At 44.7% G+C, this 19,300-nt stretch overlaps 2 protein-coding genes across 2 annotated transcripts in view; one reads left to right on the top strand and one right to left on the bottom strand.

Annotated features, from left to right (window-relative positions):
* The window catches only part of LOC8027521 (excitatory amino acid transporter 2-like), a 54,699-nt gene that overhangs the window by 22,016 nt on the left and 13,383 nt on the right, over nt 1-19,300 (bottom strand). The window contains exons 2-4 of the mRNA XM_029983354.4: nt 8,645-8,704; nt 2,468-2,666; nt 588-783 (exon numbers count right to left, since the gene is read on the bottom strand). Coding sequence (XP_029839214.1) covers nt 588-783; nt 2,468-2,666; nt 8,645-8,686 — 437 coding nt within the window. The 5' untranslated portion in view covers nt 8,687-8,704. The remainder of the gene's footprint in view (nt 1-587; nt 784-2,467; nt 2,667-8,644; nt 8,705-19,300) is intronic.
* LOC8027519 (zinc finger protein 346) lies at nt 5,927-15,458 on the top strand. The gene is made up of 3 exons (XM_029983356.3): nt 5,927-6,174; nt 9,266-9,517; nt 13,546-15,458. The coding sequence occupies exons 2-3, from the start codon at nt 9,269-9,271 to the stop codon at nt 14,176-14,178; spliced, it is 882 nt and encodes a 293-aa protein (XP_029839216.2). The 5' UTR covers nt 5,927-6,174; nt 9,266-9,268; the 3' UTR covers nt 14,179-15,458.

Genomic DNA, 19,300 nt, shown 5'->3' with positions numbered 1-19,300 from the left:
TTGATGCATCATACAAGAGACAATCTGCTGACATGTTGGCCATACAAGAGCTGTCTGCAGAATTGATGGTCATACAAGAACTGTCTGCATACATGTTGAACATGCGAGAACTTTCTGCGGACATGTTGGCCATACAAGAGCTGTCTGCAGAATTGATGGTCATACAAGAACTGTCTGCACACATGTTGAACATGCGAGAACTTTCTGCGGACATGTTGGCCATACAAGAGCTGTCTACAGACATGTTCGAAGCATAAACATTCATTAGGCAAACATACTTCGACGACGCATGTGACGTGTCCGCAAAATGTTTTGTCACCATGTCTGCAGCGAAACAGCCTGTCTTTTGTATGATCTGTGACCAGCGGGACTGAGGCTTAATGGCCATGTTTCGTTTGTTTTAGAAGATTCTGAAGCCTGTTTCGAATGCGTAGCTGTATCAGCAGCTCCGTGGAGGCACCATGAACAATGATTCATCGTCAACAGCACATTGGAAATTCGCTTCGACGTTCTTTTAAGCCTTGTGCCGGGTCTAAAAGGGTCGGCGATCATGTCGGCCCAGTGCTTCGGGTTTGGGAGGCATGTACCTGATGAAGTCCAGGAAGGTGTCCAGTCCAGAGACAGGTATCTTGCTGATGTCCGTCTGCAGGATCTGGCGGCCAGGAGTGAAGAAGGCCACCATGACGATACCGACGACGGAGGCGAGCATGGTGCTCGCGACGTAGTAGGCGATCATGCGGGTTACCATCTTCCATGTTGTCTTCAACTGTACCCGCGACAGGGCTAGCCGTGGAAGAAAAAAAAGGGGGAAAACATTACGTATTTGATATCCTAAAATAAGTCGGGAGAAAACTGAGAAAGAGGAAGAGATGAGAGCACACCGGGACGAGAGAGTAGCGAGTTCTGGTTGGAATGATCGAAGTGTAAGTAGAGACAATGACAGCTAGCTTTTTATCTATGCACTTATCAATCCAACCAGAGCTTGGTACTCTGACCTCCCCTAACGGTCTCAACTCCTCCTCTCCCTCAGTCCCTGAGTTTCTATCCGCATAAACGTCAGCTAAACAAACCCCCCCCCCCCCCTCTTTTTTTTTTTTTTTTTGCAGGGTTTGGTTTGGCATTTCAAATTATACGAGGCGAACGAATAATCGAAATATAATTCAGGCTTCATCAGATTCCGTTGCTTCCTCTGCATTCAAAGAAAGCAAATGCCATGTTTTCTGACACTAAACATTTCAACGAACGACGAGCTATTTTCTGCTTTCGTGGTTTCTCGCGTTACACCGGTATAGAATATAAGTGCCACACGTTTGAAGCTTCAAAATGCCAGCGAGATATCGCCACGCTCCAGTCACGTGACTTTCTTTTCTTTTCTTTTTTTTCTTTTTTTTTTTTTCGGGGGGGGGGGGGGGGGGGGGCTTTTATTTTTACACGCTACCAAACAAAACTTGTCGGTGACCGGCGTAACTTTTCCGAGAGGACCTTGTTCGCTTGTTCGCGCTCGTCTTATATCAAATGGCGACATTTGAACGAATAAAAGAAAACAGAAACAGATGATTAGCCAGATGGAGAGGTTTTAATCCATACCTGAGCATGGTCCATAATCGGCCCCAAAAATCCGCGCCTGCACGGGGCAAACTCAAATTGTAAAGGAAGGTGTATTTTTGTGGTGTCTTTGCACCCGCCGATTATTATGTTAACGACGTTTGTCATTTTTTACGGGAAACGAGCTACGCCTCGAAAATTCACAAGGTAAAGTACACCACTAAAATACACCTTGGAGAAGACTTTAGGTCCCAAATCATATCACGACATCACGTGAAGTCGCTGCATCAGTGACACCACGATTCGACACCCAGCTTGCGTCACGCAAGACGAAGATGTCACGTGACCTCACGTCATGTGGTCGAGTCGTTGTGTCACGTGATAGCATGAGGTCGCATGAAGTCGGTTGACCTGACGCCAATTACTCCGCCAAAGCTAAATTTAGACGAAAACTTAAACGGCTTCACCTGAAATCAACGAAGGTGGATACGTGACGTGACGTCATGGTTTCAAGTCGTGATGTCGCGAGACACCTTAACGTCACGTTTTGTCAACGTCCCCGCTAAGGTTAGCGGGAACGGACGGACACATTTCTGAGGTGGTTCCTTAAAAAAGCATCCCAGGCTTTCGTACACACCTTTCATGAAAAGTTTAGATCGTCCCATGCAGGCGCCCATTATTCCGCCCAATTTTAGAGCGAACCCCGTTATAGGGAGTATTCACTGGCGGTCATGTACTGTATATGTGGGCTTTGAGGATAAGCGCGCTCTGACATCGAGCCTTCACCACAAACTGTTGTTCATGGCAGCCGACGAGTTGCTATATACCAAGAACACCGTACTAATGATTACACCCTATATTTGACATGTCTGCGAACAGAGTTTTGTCGTTTGTCCGTACAGTGGGACAACGAGGCCCTTACAGGCGATGACGGAAGAGACGACCAGGGGCAGCGTGAGCATCTTGTACATCCGCAGCAGGATTTCTCCAGGCACGGACACGATGGTGGTGGCATCTTCGCTCGGTTCGACCGCGGCGATGGAGTAGCCCAGAATCAGGCCAAGAAGCACGCCCAAGACGCTCAGGCCCAGCTGGAGGTGGGCCTTCACCCACGACAGCACCTGAGCGGAAACTGCGAGCTAGCAACGAGCGAAGAAAGAAAGGCAGAAAGGTACTCTACATGTTTCCGTGCGTCCTTTTGCGATCCCCCTTCGTGACGTCACGAGCAGAATTTGCCCTGCCATGACGTCATGAGCTGTAATCTTGACTACTTATCATCAGTTGCGAACTACACGTTCGATGGTGTGTGTAAAAATAACGATAGGGGCACGGAATCATTGCGCATTCTTAAACCAACGTCGTCACAGTTGACACTCTGACGTAGCGCTGATTTCCGTCGCTGACAGAAAAGCGATAATTCCAATAAAGACGTTATCGTGAGCGTGTGGCCGGCCAAGCGCGAATTGCTACCAGAGCGAAGCTTTTGTTCGCGCACGTCGCTAATAGGGATTGTTGCCACACAGGATTTGCAGGGAGGCTCCACCTACAAAAAGGTAAGCTCCGCCCACAACAAGCAAAGCTCCGACCACGCAAGACGAGGGCTGCGGTGCTAGCGGGCTCTCTTCTGGACTACTTCTGAATGGCAGGTGCCGACAACTTAAAAGTCGCAGGGCGTCTCTATTCTCCGTTTCACGTTCGCTTGGCGAACTGTGGAGGCTACGGCCCCGCGACCCAATAAGAGCGTCGGAGCAAGGCACGTGACCTCACGTCACGGGAGCATTTGTGTCACCTCGCCAAATGCGAGGAGCAAGGCGCGGAGGAACCGGCTGTCGTTTGCTAGCCAAGAGTCGTCTGCTCCGAAACCAACCAACTTCGCATGAACGTCCACCGCAGCAACATTTCCGTCCGCTAGAAGAGCGAGCACTTCAAGGAAGAAACAGTTCATGAGACAACCATAAGCTCAATTTAGCCGCGAATCTGTGATGGGTGCGAATGCCATACTGCGACGTTTTGAGCTGAAACGGCCGATTACACGACCGCGATCGCCGGCGATGGCCAACGGCCACGGCGCTACAAGGCGCAGGAATTCGAGCGGATACGTATGTGGCGTCACTAGTTGGGTTTAAATATAATTGAAACTCATAAATTTGTGATTACTTATTCTTTATTCTTGATATCTTCTCATTATAGATGAACTCGCGCGAGTTCAATTGCCGTTAAAACAAAAAGAAGCCTACAACTACTTTTTGTCGCGGAGGGCTTTGTTGTCTGACGGTAGCGAGGCCCCTGTGTTCTCGACCATGGAGCAGTGTTGCCGAATTGTGGGAAATTTCCCACATTGTGGGAAAATGCATAACAGCTAGGGAAAAAGGGAAACCAGTATTTAAACACATGTAAAACGTGGGAAATATTTTTTAATAAACAAACTAAACCGAAATTTATTAATTTTCTTATCTTCATTAAACAAGAGGAAGGGAGTGGCACTAGCTAGTCAGACAGTTTCCTGTTTTGAAGAGCCAATCTAAATCATCACGACTTAGATCATGTGCCTGCTGCAAGCCTGCCGATACACTACTGCCGGTTCGCGCGCTTTTCTCTCCGCTGGCTACGCACACACGTCCTCTGTCAGTGCGATACACAGTGGATTGCACAGTGGGTGTGCTCCCTTTCGCATCATGAAAACGAGCAGGCGATTTCAGTTGGTTAATGGCCCTCTTGCCTTCATTTAGTTCCCTTGGTTTATTCAACCAATGTATTGTGCGGAAAAGGGGAGGGGAGACCAGTTTGCCGAATGTAAGTTCTACATTTCGTAATTTATGCGATGAAAAATTCTACAAAACAAAAACATAGCGAGGTGTTGCTGCGTTTAAATATACTTGGTGTCATGCGTATCTGAAAAAAAAAGAAAAAAAAAAACCGACTTCTGTCACCGAAATTGTGTTCTGGGAAAAAATGGGAATTTTCGCCGCTCGGCGAGGGAAAAACCGAAGTGGCAGTGCGGCAACACTGCCATGGAGTGCTATTGGTGCTATCAAGTGCCTGGCTCCGGCGCCTTTATTGGGTCGCGGGGGCCGCAGCCTCCACAGTTCGCCAAGTTCACATGAAACGGAGTATATTCCCGAGCATCTCATGATCACTGTGCAGTCAATGAGAATACGGCATTAGCCGAACAGAACGCCCTAAAACGTGTCACGAAGTACGAAGCGTGGACACGATGATCCACTATGTGCGTTTTGCTACGTTGTGAGAATTTAGGTCGAGTTACGGGTCCGAGTTACCGAACAGTTCGTGCTGCGTTGGAAGCGTGGAAACCAATTCAAATAGTAGATTTGCCCGGTGAATACCATGACTCGAGATCATACATATGTATAGCAGCCAGACTTGCTTGTACGATGCTCATTCAAGTACTCAAATTACACGTAATCAATCACTTTCTGGAGTAATTTTGTAATTTTTTAAGTACTTTTATAGGGGGGCATTTAGGAGAGTAATCTGATTGCACTGTTGGAAGTAAACTAAAATTACTTGTAACCCTTTCTATTTTCCCCTCCCCTTTCTAATGATTCCCTTTGTTTTTACATCTTTCTTACCGAGGGAAATTATAACCAAGTCCCTTAGAGGAGGATGGTTTACCAAAACTGGTGGATTAAAAGGATGTTTATTTTATAATTCGGCGGTTCTGATCCAATATTGGACAGCATACGAAAGACTCGCCGTTTGCAAACTTTCAGAAAAATCTCGTTTTGAAAATCTGAAATAACCGAAAAGCTGACGCTTACTTTTTTCTTTTTTTTAAAGTAGCGGTCAATTACTTCTCAAATAACCAAGAAATCTAATTGAATGCGTTTTATCCAAGAGCATCCACTGATGGATGCCTTTCTTATAGTAATTATTTTCCTCGCACTGACATGAAAAAAAAAAAAAAAAAAAAGATATATTACATGCTGGTCCATGCCAATCTGTAGACTAAATCAAATTTTTGATTTGATATTTACACACATCAAGTGCACTATCTAACAGCTCCTCTGCATATGGCACCTGTCGATATCGATATTTTGCCATTTATTTCTCGTCTGTTCAACCTATTCAGCAAACAAAAAAACAAACAAAAAAAAACAAACAAAAAAAAACGATTTTTTTAGAAGAAACACTACGATGAAGGTTAGCTCGTTGAAGGTAATTATATAAACCTGTCAAATTAGTTGGATGGAGTTGGTAAGGTTAGAAAGAGGGCAACAGGGGGGAACACAAATCCAACTAGCAAAATAGATATAAAACTCGGAGGGCTCAAGGCGGTGCAAGAGCGATTTACCATTTGGCTAATACTGCTCTCGCCATCTAGTGGGCCCCATGTGAAACGTGATTCCAGGTTCGCGTTCTTGACGCTACGCGGCTACCTTCGAGCGCTGGCAGCCTGGCACAGTGTGTTAACATTCTTGACACGACGTCTGCGTAACGTTGCCTTGTCTGAGCATGTTAACGCTTGTCACTGTGCGCCAAGGCATGTCATAACTTGTCACTGCATAAAACTTGGCTGGTGAGCGTCTGAAGAAGTTTAATTAACTCAAATACGTAATCGAGCTCGGAGCTGCCTCACGATCGTCAGCGAACAGGTCTTCAACGCACTTGGTATGTAGCGGATTCAATGAGTTTGGTGAGATCGTTTACCTCTGATTTAGACAGTGCTAAGGATAATATGGATCGGCGAGTGGAACTGTTTTGGTGGACTGTGGTGCGGTGTTCGTTACATTTGCTTACCGAAGCCGCCAAAACAAGGTACTCAACCGGTTTCCACAATCTCTGCCGGTTTGTTTTGTTTACGTACTTTAATAACCTGATACCTTCGTTGAGGCAGCGTACCTCCACATGCACATATTCATTGTGCATATTATTATTATTATTATTAATGTGCAATTAATTTGCATTATTATTAATATTAATAATATTAATTTATTAATATTATTATTTTTATAATTATAATTATATTATTATTAAATTATAGATTAAATTATATTAATAATTATAATTATTAATAATATTAATATAATAATTTGCATTATTATTAATATTAATAACACTGTGCAAAGTTCCACAGTTAGTTTAAAATCTGGCGTTCCGCAAGGGTCTGTTCTTTCTCCACTATTGTTTAACATCTATGTCAATGACTTATATAGCGTAATGAAAAAACGGTTAAAGTGCAGGCGAGCTGGTGGATATTTACCATGATGGAACTTAACCCGAGACTGGGGTAGAAACAGAAACTTAAAAGTAGATGGGACAGAGACAAGTGAAGGAGAGAACGTCTCAAACGCAGCTAAAAGATTTATTTAGTCCCACATCCTTGTATATTCACAACCACAAGGTCACCCAAACACTCAACACGCCCCTTTCAAGGGCACAACACACACAAAAAAAAAAAAAAAAAAAAAGATCCAAAGGCAACAATGCAAAGGGCGTCCCTTTGCATTGTTGTCTTTGGATCTTTTTTTTTTTTTTTTTTTTTTTTGTGTGTGTGTGTTGTGCCTTTGAAAGGGGCGTGTTGAGTGTTTGGGTGACCTTGTGGTTGTGAGTATATAAGGATGTGGGACTAAATAAATCTTTTAGCTGCGTTTGAGATGTTCTCTTCTTCACTTGTCTCTGTCCCTTCTACTTTTGTTTCTGTTTCTACCCCAGTCTCGGGTTAAGTTCCATCATGGTTATATAGCGTGGTTTCAAACTGCATTATTTACCAATATGCAGATGACACCCTTTTATTAACACGTCATACTTCCTACCCAGAAGCGCTTCAGATGCTCCAGCAATCCTCCAACAAAGTCATGGACTGGTTTTCTCGGAACTTGATTTCTATAAATGTGTCGAAAACAAAACTCGTCTGCTTTCGCAATTCCTTGAAAGTAGTGTCCTTGAATATTCCTTTTTTGCTACACACATCAAACTGTAGCTCGTGCCACTGTGCTGAAGTGCCGTATTCCGACTCTGTAAAATACCTTGGTATACTCTTCGACTCCGACCTTTTGTGGAATTCTCATCTAACAAAAATATGTTCGAAGTTGAGAAGCGTTTCTTGTCTGCTTTATAACATCAAAACTTTCATGCCCCTCGGTTTACGCAAACGCGTTGCCTATTCGTTAGCCTATAGTCACCTGCGCTATGGTATAACTGTTTTCGGTTCATGCTCGAATTTATGGCAAACGAAAATCGACAATATCTTAAAGGGGATTTTGAAAAACGTGTGGTATAACCTCAATTATTCCCATTTAGACCTTTTTGAGACATTGTCAATGCCGAACTTTAGATCTCTTTTTTTAGAAACAGTTGTGATCAATCACTACTGGTCTGACGACTTTAAATCTCCTCGTCTCATCTCACGGCAACTACGGAACGTTTCCAAATATCTCGTCCCGAAATGCTACACACGGTATGGCAAAACTATGCGTTCATTCTACGTTCCAGACATTTTCAATCAATTACCATCAGATCTCTGGAACCTTACGTCAAAGAAAAAACTAAAAAAGCGCCTCCGTCATATGAATATACTAAAAGAAAAAGGATAACTGTGTTTTTTTTGTTTTGTTTTTTTTTTCACATTTCTGTGGTGTATGTTTCTGTGACTCCGAGAGACTCATCACCTGGAAGTTCTGTCCCTCATATCTGTGTCGATCTTTGAATGTGCTGTGAACAAACGTGCCGTGTGAGTGCGCCCTTTTTTTTTTTTTTCATTCTGCTAGACTCCTCATTTCGAAGTTCTGTGCCTAAAAGTTTTGTGTCGATTTTCTTTTAATGTCTTGTGACCAGACGGACAAACCAATTTTAACTCTTTTTTCTCCTATTTTCTTCAAATAATTTATATTGATTAGTATCGCTGAAGTGGACATTTACTGTGGTCTTCTAGTGTCTTAACGTTTTTTTTTTTTTTTTTTTTTTTTCTGACTGATTATGTTACCAATTCTACCTAAAAGGGTTCAGTCACACAAGCCCATGTCGGCTTTGACGAACCTGACAGCTTCATGAGTATAGTCCTTGAAAATAAATGTATTATTATTATTATTATTATTATTATTATTATTATTATTATTATTATTATTATTATTATTATTACCTTTTCGCTGGCTTTCGGTGTGGCCTGCTCCTCAATCTCCATTTTTGGCTTCTGTCTGACCTGCATGAAAAAAGTTAAGCATTTTATTCAGGCATCTGTGCGCTGTCTGGAGGTGACATGTTGGTGGTGTAGTCATATTTTTAAAAGTGTGTCTAACCCCGAAACATTTCTGCGATTGTTTGTATGCTGTTGAGAACTTTTATGTAAATTTCATGACATTATAGCACCGTTTTGAGCACTCATCTTGATAAAAGTGTTTTTTCCCCGCTTTCTCACATGCACTTTTTTATGTAGTATTGCTTGTTATTAGAAATTATAGGAACTAGCGCAAGTTTTAACCTGTTTTAACAGTCAATGTCATCAATTTGCGTTTTTTTCTTGTACGCCTTTCTTAGCTTTTTCTTCTTGAATTGAATTGCTTACTCCCTTTAGCATAACAGCCAGATCCCTGAAGCAGTTTTCTTTGGACACTTTGGGACCCCCGCTTCAATATACTCCGTATCATACTAACACCTATTTGTGCCAAAATAAACAAGTTTGGCTGTTCAGACACAGGTTTGTGCAGCCACAAGCAGCGATACTGATACTCCTGCATGACCTTCCTTCTCTGACACTATGCAGACAATGACGAGCCTGTTCTGCAAACCATGCAACAAGACGCTGTCTGGGCCAGCGCCTTATTTGGACCACATCAAGAGTGCAAAGCATCAAAAGAGAGTGGCGAGCCTTGAGAAGCTGGAGTCCTTCCTTGACGATAAAGGAGAGCCGGCCGGTGCTGCTACCAGTGTGCCCGTACCCGAAAACAATCCATTCGAATGCAAGGTTTGCAGGGTGTCCACAAACTCCCTGGGTTCGTTGGAAGCTCACAACAGGGTTAGTTTTACTCCGTTCCACCTTTGAAACACCCCCGGTGACAGCTTTGCAAACGGACAAGAAGTTGTGTATGAGGGCCCGTTCACACACTTGCAACCGAGTATGAGTGAGAGAGACAAGACCTGTTGAAACCTCTTAAAATTTCTTAGGACGAGAAAATACACTGGTGCCATCTATGCAGTGACCCTGGAACTGCATTTCATAAGAGCAAAAGTTTTGTAGGATTTCCGAAGTCAAATATGTGTAACACCTATGAGAAAGGCCTGTTTATAACGTTGACAGAAGTTTTTCAAGCCAAGAAAGAAAGGATGATGCGCGAGAGAAATAGAAAGTACACGGGACCACCAAGTTTACACTGCTACCCTATAGATGGCACCAGTGTGTCCTCTCGTCGTAAGAGATATTAAGAGGTTCCAAGGCCCTCAGTCTTAAGAAGTCGCAAGTGTCTGAACGGGCCTTGAGAGTTTTGCTTCTAAACTGGTGGTAACTTGAAGCTGCGATCACACTGCTCGCAGATCATACAAAAGACTGTCTTCAGACATGTTGCTTCTTTATATGACTCTCCTGTGACGTTGGTCATACAAAAACCGTCAGTGGAAAAGCTCGAAGCATACATACGTATGAAGCAAATGTGCTTTTACTGTACTTGAGGTGCATTTGCAGAGAACTGCCATCAATGTCTGCAGCAAACACCATGTCCTGTTTGATGTCAAGGTTAAAGGGAACTAGATTGCTTCTTTATGTATATAGCTATTTATTCATAATTCATCACAAGTATCTTTAAGAAAATTACATATGTAGGGAGTAACAGACAAACGAAATGAAAGCAGCAACAGGAAAACTCCGCTGCAATACACAAGCTATACAATAACCTACGCGGAGCGCAAGTTCATCTTCATTTCTTGCAGGGGTTGTGGTGACGTCAGAACGCTGACCTCTGGTTGGTTCTGATCTGAAGGATAGTGGGTAGACCTTATAGGGCAGCTAGCATTGAGGTTTACCCACTATCCTTCAATCAGAGCTCTGCGCTCTGATGTCGCCACAACCCCTGCAAAAGAAGCTGACGAACTTGCACTCCGCGTTATGTCATAGTTAAGTAGTTAATGAGAAGTTTATGACAACATTCAGGATAAGTCTCATGACGATTCAATGATTGAGATCATATTCCACCAGGTGCTGCAGGTAGGTGCAAAAGTAAAGTGCGGCAAGTGAAACGGTAAATATTGCATGTTCGGGCCTTGATGGAGATGTGTGCAATCAATGCGATGAAGCCGGCATAGACAAGGAAGGTTGTGTCTTCAACGAATCAACTTTTTATGTGGAGGGGTACATATACATGATGTAGAGGAAAAATATGTTAAAGATCTGAAATTCCTTATTCAGCCACCTTATGTCTTGCCTCATGCTACAATCACCAACATACAGCAAGTGTTTAAATTGGGTATAATACTCGATTTGAAAAAAAAAGCAGATGTTGAAACCGGAGAATGCAATCAATAAAAGGCAATTGTTCATCATGAGGCAACACCAGCAATTATTCAGGCATACCTACAAATTTTTTAACTCGCCTAAATTTCTTCAAAACAAGGATTGGACTTGGAGGTTGACTTACAAGTCCCTAACAAAGCCGAAATATGCAGTGCAATAATGTAAAAATATTAAGAAAAGTAACTGTCAATAGCGTCACAAAAATTGTTAGCCTCAAAAATACTAGAAGGTAATAAGTTCCATTTCTAGGGTGTCTACCGACCAGGAAAACCGGGAATTGTCAGGGAATTTTAAGACACCTGGAAAAGTCAAAGAATTGTAAGGGAAATTTCCAAAAGGATTGCAGAGTCCGAGAATTTATCCCATGCTCGCCCGCTTGCGCTAGAAGCGGCAGGCACTGGCAGGCATTGGCGACTTGCGCGACCGAAAGCGTCGCTGTGGTCGGCCTTCCACGGTTGGCCGAACGCTGACTATGACGTCAGAAAAGGATTTATCATCGACGGAAATAAGAGGATTGAAAAAGTTTAATTTTGACAGTTTTGGCAGTGTTCCTTTGAGAGCGCAATGATTTCACGCTTCCACCATGCTCATTGCAAACACCATCGAACTTGTTGTTTGCAAGGTAATCACGTCACAAGGGGGAACCGTAGGAGGGCGCCACTAAAACATCTCGCCGCTAATAGCCACGAGCGCAGTCAAGTGCGGCGTCGCGACCGCCTAGGCGCGATGCGACCCGCCCAATTTTCCACGCGCTGCGCTTCACACGAGAGCGTGTGCGAAGCTGGCGGCTCGTCGTTCTTTTATAAAGCCACTAAATAAGCTACACTTAAATTAGCAACGCTAAAGTATGGCGGCTGAAGAGTTACTCACAGTTACTAGTGAAGCAGTGTAGCAGCGGCCATTTTGTTTAGTTCGTGACTCTAGTCAGGTGGTGTTGTTCTAGTACAAGGAGAAACAGTTACTCTAGCCGACACTAGGTGGCGCGAGTCACCACTCACTCGAGAGAGAACAGCCGTCGTTCATTCATTTACCCTCTGAAAGGCGCGCGCCTAGCGATCCATTCGTTTGCCAGATATGGTGTTTTCGCGCTTCCCCGTAAACGCAACCTGGACGCCTGCACTCTACGAGCTCTGCCATGTGCGTTTGTGGCTTTGAGTTGGGCTTTCTATTGTGTTATTTTCCGGAAGTGGAGATATGTGAAAGTGACTATGTCGCTGTCGAGAAAGTGCTCCTTCAACCTCAACTGGACAAACCCGGACATATTCACGAATGCAAGTTGGGTTCGGCCCATTCCAAGTGATCCAAATAGTGCTCACTACACAATGTGCTGCAAGAAGTTCTCCCTGAGCAACATGGGGAATAGGGCGATTACTACTCATGTTGAGGGTAAGAAACATCAAGCTGCTATGAAGTATCTGCAAAGCGTTTCCCAGAGCCCAATCGCATTTTTCAAAACTGCGACAAATGCGGACTTGCTTTCCGCGACAGCAACGGGTGTTTTTTGTCCGGAGGTAGCAATAGTGCTTATAGGGCTCCGGCAATGCGTCTAAACACCGCCACGGAAGCTCTTAGTCCCTCTGTGAAGACGTGGGTGGTGGCTTTCTATTGAAGAAGGAAGTCACAAAGGCCGGGGATCATGTGGTGCTTAAACACTATAACTACTCATGGGTCTTTCCGTTCAGTGGCAGCGTCTGCCTCGCTGTTTCCGTTGATGTTCCCCATGTGTGAGACCGCCAGAAAAATGCAGCTTGGAAAAGACAAAGTGGGAAGTTGCTAGCAAGCCTCTCTAGCGTGCCATATCTGGTGGTTGCTTTTGATGAGTCACTGAACAAAGTAACTCAAAGAGAACAAATTGATGTACCGATCAGGTACGGGGACCAAACTCCCTGAAACAGTAAGCCCGGGTCAATGCTGTATTCCAAACATCTTCCAAAGTTTACTTTATCTAACTTAAATAAAATATTTTATGTTATTTTGGTGTCGGTAGTTGTAGGTCAGGGAATTCAATTAAAATAGTGAGTGCAAACATGGAAAAGTCAGGGAATTAAAAAAGAAAAAAACAATTTGGTAGACACCCTGATTCCGAGATGGCGTGGGGAAAGAATGCAAGCTTGAAACAATTAGTGTGTGCAATTCTAGAAATCTTAGCAGTTGGCATCAATTTAACGTAACAGTAGCGCATGAAATAAAGTTGTTTATCGACAATTCACACAAATCAAACCTCTTCATTGCTGTGTAAACCAGCATGTACTGATCAGAATGCAGTGGAACTCGAGAGTGGATATTATACATTGTTCTCTGTGAACGACCTTGCTCGACGCTATCGTGCATAGTCGCTGTGTCATCATTTGGCCGTTGGCAGTAATAGGTGGCTTCCATGTAACAGCAAGAACAGTGGAGCTTATACTGCAGTGTGCATCCTCCTCTTGTGACCGTGGAACCGTACAAAATACCAGAGTTTGGGACTCCCCAAACAAAATTACCCAAATGTGTGTCATTACCACGATTATCAGTCACATGAGCTATTTGCATCGTTTCAGGGAAAGAAACACCTGAAGGCACTAAAAGTCCAAGAAGATCTTCAAAAGTTGAACGCCACTATCTTACGAGGTGCACCTGTCGTGCCACAGGAGCACGCCACCTCTTCGGTTCCGAGCCCCCAGCAAAGAAAGGTGGCTCCGAGCGCATCGGCTACCGCGCTGCAGACAGAAACTCCACAAGAGGCATCCCCCCTAGCCACTGGCCAGCCAGAGAGAGAACAGTCTACTGGCCAGCCAGGGAAAGAACTGTCTACTGGCCAGCCAGAGAAAGAACAGTCTTCAACTCGGGGCGTGGACCTGTCGTGCGATTGCTGCGGGATAGTGCTCTTCAAGAACATCGAGTACAAGCTAGAGCACTTGGAGACAGACGCGCACAATCAGAAACGGCTGTCCCAATCCATCGAAGACCAAGAGCCGGCTCCGAAGAAGCCCAGGCTTGAAGCTGTCGTGGAGACAAGTAGAGTCGCTAAGATCACGCCTGTCGTAGCGGCGGAGAGAGACGGTTCCTCCGACAATGACTCTTATGACGAAAATACCTACGATTGGACAGAAGAACATGAGGAAGAAGAGGCACCGGACATTGTTGACATCGATGAGGATCTATACTCACCGGGATCTGTAACCAGCGACTGAAACGGTCTGCTCGTGACAGGGAACGTTATGGTCCCTTGATGCTCACCCGCGGTGGCGTCTCGTGCTTTGTCTCCTGATTAATTTATGTATTTGAAGAGTTTGCCAGCACTGCCGGTGAACGTTGGTTGCGAGCTCGTGGCTTTCAACCTTGATTTGCTGCAGTCTCTTCTCTTACTATGCTTATTGCTTGTTTAATTCACTTGTAGCTGGCAGCCCGACTTTGTTTGTCGAGGTGGCGCCAAGGCACATGCATACATCCCACATGGTACAGAGACGTGTGACGGCCGCTTTTATGTAATAGTTGCGCCTCTAGCCATCACACGCATCCGTTCGTGGCCGATGTTACCGTTTCGCCCTTTCTCTACAGTGCATGCAGTCTCTCGAAGAGGAACCGTCCCTTCATACAAGGGGGTCCGGTGAAGTGTACTTTTAATTGGTGTCAGCCAAAAACTATTTATGGATGGCTGCGTCCCAAAGATTGTTAACAATGCTTGTCTTCAGAAAATGATTTCACGTGGTCAAAACTCCATGAAATGCGACTAACAACTATAGTGGGGATGATAAGACGCCCCAGCGATTTTCGCGGATCCGAGCTGCCGTGTCCTGAAGCCGGTGTGAACGCGAGACTATACTTGTATATGGAACTATAGTAATAAATGTGTTCGGTCGTAATTTGTGAAGTATTCGACCGTAGTTGTCTCCTATATCAATCTATCCGGGCTAGCCTCTTCCTCTTTCCGTGTTTCCTTTCCCTCTCGTTAATTATACACTTTGTATACACCAACGCGAACACACCACTGCTGTAGCGCTGCTGTCGGAGCATCTGCGAACGCTTTTTTTTAATGCTGATCTGGGTTCTGCACACGCGCATTGCCCACACCTGGAAATGCAAACGTGTGTAAACGCGTACGGTCGCGGAAAATGCTTTGCGTCTGATAACTCCGTTTCGGCCTCTTTTTGTACAACTTATGGGACTGAAAACGTATTGTACGTGCTTAGTTTGCATGTGGATGGTTGAGCATGTTGGTGTCTAAACTACTATAACGAAAGAGGGACATGGAAGACAATATAGACGACATAGGCTGGACCGTCTGCATCGTCTTCTTTGTCCTTTCGTTATTGTAATCTTTTCTGCCTCGTTTTAATATCCACCTTTTGTGTGTGATTTTCTTCCAAGCTACTGTTTTGCTGTCTGACTAGCAGGCGTACTTTCGACCAAAGTGTTCCACAACGTGTTCCTATTCTGCTTGCGGTAATCTCAAATAAAGAGTATCTGTTCATTTCATGTTGTCGAGTGATTGAGGGTATAGATTACTTGCGCTCACGTCAGATAAGCAGTCATTGGGGCGGCCTTGCTGCTGAGCGCTTATTTCTGCAGCATACATTTCGCAACACCGAATATGTTTCTGTCGACATGGCCCATGGGCAAGTAACCAGCGTGGTACGACGACATCACGTGCAAGCCATGTTTATAGCCACTGATCTCAATGACAATTGCTGGATCGTGCTACCCGCTCCCGCAAGTGAAGCCACCGGACGCAACCTTGCTAAAATACGATTTGCGGTTTTGCCAGCGTTTTGCTGCGGTTTTCCAGCGTGCTTAAACACGTTTTCTACTCGTTCGTCGTCATTCGCCGAAGTTTTTTAAGGCTGTGTACCGTTGAGACTTGCCGTTGCGAACACGTGGAACATTTCACGAAAGTGCAGTGTCGCGGGAAAAAGGCACAACTCGTCGAAAGCAAGTTTCGCTGGTGTGGCGGCGTGTTCAAAGCTTCTTTGGCACGCCGAAGTGCCGTGTCTCTGTGCCTTCGCATGCTTGGATACCGATCAAGAATCGGCGCCGCACCAAAGTTCTGAACGCGTGTCGCGCGTAGTATATAATTTATAAATAAGGGGTGTCACAAAAACAAATTTACACGGTCTTTTTTACAGCAAAAATAAACTAGGCATCGCCGAACGAGCACTACCTTTCACCTCCGCCCAAAGTCAGTGCTAGAGGTCACAACCAGATGCCAGAGTTTCAGCCCGATCCGAATACTTAATCAAAAGTTATAAGTGATTTTCTGAAAATTTCATTGGGAAAATGGCGGCCGGTGGAGTTTTCGAATACATGGGGCTCTGTGGGCACCAGAAACCGAACACAGGCATCAATGGGCTCCATTGCCCCATTGAACTTTTCAGAAAATCACATAACTTTTGATTAAGTTATGGGATCGGGCTGAAACTTTAGCATCTGGTTGTGGCCTCTAGCGCTACTTTTGGGCGGAGAATGAGCGTTCGGCGACGCGTAGTTTATTTTTGTGGTAAAGAAGACCGTGTAATTTTTTTTGTTTTTTTGGTGACACCCTGTTTATATCGGCCACGGAGTTCTGGATCGTCCAGCTGTTCCGGTGAGTTGCTATCAATAAAGGGGGGGGGGGGATATCTGTCCGTGTTCTTATGCATTAACCGTTCCAAATCTACTCTAATCGATCACGTGGGAGCACAAATGGAGCAAAGCTGTGGAGCAAGAAGGGTTTTCGAAAGCAAAATTACAAGACGGCGAGAATGAAAATCTTTGAAGCGCGGCCCACATGGTCGTGTGCAATCTGTTGACCAATCACAATTAGGCGAGCCGCGCTCAAACGTCAAGTGCAATTAAGTAGTTTGATAATGAGCCAGCACTGATCAGTGATGGGGAGCTGTTTTGCGCAGTATTTTGTAAATTGTCTGAGGACGAAAAAAAGACGTACCTAGCTCCCCCCCCCCCCCCCCCCCCCCCCCCTCTTCCGTCGCTACTGGACGCCGGAATAAGCTCGTTTCTGGACCGCAAGTGCCGCAAGTATACAGACGTCAGAGCAAAGTAAGACGCTGACCCGGAGGCACATACGGCTTCACGCACATTGAACACGGAAAACACATTCACACAGTGTCGATTCTTGGTCGGTATCCAAGCGTGCGAAGGCACAGAGACACGGTACTTCGGCGTGTCAAGGAAGCTTTGAACACGCCGCCAGACCGGCGAAGCTTGCTTTCGACGAGTTGTGCCTTTTTTCTGCGGTACTGCGCTTTCGTAAAATCTTTTACGTGTTCACAACGGCGAGTCTCAACGGTGCACTGAGTATTAAAAAATACTTCCTCGGCGGATGACGACGAACGAGTAGAAAACGTGTCTACAACACGTTGGAAAACCGCAGCGAAAGGCTAGCAAAACCGCAAATCCTGCCCGAGCAAGATGGCCGTTCGGTGGCTTCACTCGCGCTGCAGTGAACAAGCGGGGAAGCGCGATGCGGCAATTGTCATTGAGATCAGTGTTTATAGCACTGATCTCCTCTACGAGCCTGGCGCAACTGGAGGCACCGAAAGTTCGATGCTTGTCCCGGACTGAAGAACAAGCAGTCTGGGGAACATGCGGTTCGCGCTTTCCTTCATTTGAGAAATGCCCCCAAAACACATATTTGTTTCGTAAAAATTAAAAAGTAGACCCTTTTAGTTTGCCCTATTTGAGTTGAAACCCCCCTTATCGGGCAGGCTGAAAGGGTCCAATTTTTAATTTTCACGAAAAAAATATCTCTTTTGGGGGCATTTCTCAAATGAAGGAGTGCGCAAACCTATTAAATGAGGGGGAAAAGTTAAAAGGGTGTAGAAAAAACACTAGCGTCAGCAGAAGGTGTCAAGCATGCGACCTGCGACGGCATGCAAAAACTCTAGTTTCTGGCACTGCGGCTTCTAGGCTTCGTAACTCGAGAACAAAAAACCTGGGAAACATGCGGTTTGCGCCCTCCTTCATTTGAGAAACGCCCCCAAAACCTTTTTTTTTCCCGTCATAATTAAGAGTTAGACCCTTTTAGCCTGCCCGATATGAAATGAAACCACCCAATTACTTTTTAGAGTAGTACATGTACTATTGTCTCCAAGGGCAATCGTAGTTAACGACATGATTAAGAACGCTTTATTTTTTTTTCCTACTAATCTTGCCCAATAACTTTTCACCTTGTGAAAGAGCTTAAGTTTCAGTGGGAACCCAACATGACTGCAGCGTGTTAGTTTCTGTCATAACTGTTCATCGTGCTTCTCATTTGAAACTCCATCCGGAAGCTCATTCTCGTCCGAAAGTTTTGCAATTAGCGCGAATTAGCAGACGGAGTTTCACTCGAGTGACTGTCCGACCTGACCTTGCCAAAAAGGAGGCTCTGACTGCGACAGCGTCGTCAAGCCAATTACGAGCACCCAACTGCGAAACTAACCGCTCTCTTTTTCCAGTCCTGTCTTGATGGAGCACAGCAGACGTCGTGTCCCCATTCATTAGTACTATCTGCCGAGCGGGCCAAAACTGCTGTCACTCTCCAACTCTTCCAAATGGGTCGGCTCTTTCCCACGCGAACGAGCACGTCGTCGCGCAACCCTGAGCGATTCAAGATGGCTGCCGTCATAACAAGAAACAAAGCGGGCGATGAACAGACGTAAGAGGGCGGGGTACTTGTTGTTTCAACGGCGCCTCCAAGAAGGAAGTGGTCTTCCAGATGCTGCTGCGAAACACCACGATACGTTTCGGAGATGAGGGCGATTCTCGTATAAACCGGACCAGACATTTCTGCGCTGGTCAGTATCGTGTGGCGGGTTGGCTCAAACGACAACAACAGTATGTAGCACCATTAAAACGGAGTTGGGGAATGAAAATAATTAAGTAATTAACAGAGCCGCAATAGCTAGGGTTCCGTGTTTTCGAATAAATTCGAGAAAAAAATTCGAAAAATACTCGCCGGTATATATTTTATCAATTCAGATTTATCCGGATAATTCCAAATTTCAATCACGACAAAAAAATTGTTTTCGTTTTACAAATATAGTTTATTAGAGCATGGGGTTTACGGTCTTGAGGAAACGTCACTTTAGACTCCTTTGAAATCTCGAACGACTGACAAAATAAAATTATTTGCCTTTTAGCTGGTCAAGGTTCCTTCAGGACAACGGGTCATGGTACCCGCATTTTTTTTTTTTTAATGTTAAAAATTGGTTACGCCGTAAAAGGAACTTCGAAGTGTAAACAAATCAAGAATCTAAAAAAAAAGCTCCACTAAATTACGCCTTTTCAGCGAAAAATACACTCCGAAAAACACCCTCCAAATTTCACAATAAATAA

The sequence above is a fragment of the Ixodes scapularis genome, unplaced genomic scaffold (genome assembly GCF_016920785.2).
Source record: "Ixodes scapularis isolate PalLabHiFi unplaced genomic scaffold, ASM1692078v2 PGA_scaffold4__175_contigs__length_147842914, whole genome shotgun sequence".
NCBI classification, from domain to species: Eukaryota; Metazoa; Arthropoda; class Arachnida; order Ixodida; family Ixodidae; genus Ixodes; species Ixodes scapularis.
This window is presented reverse-complemented; position numbering and strand designations above follow the sequence as displayed.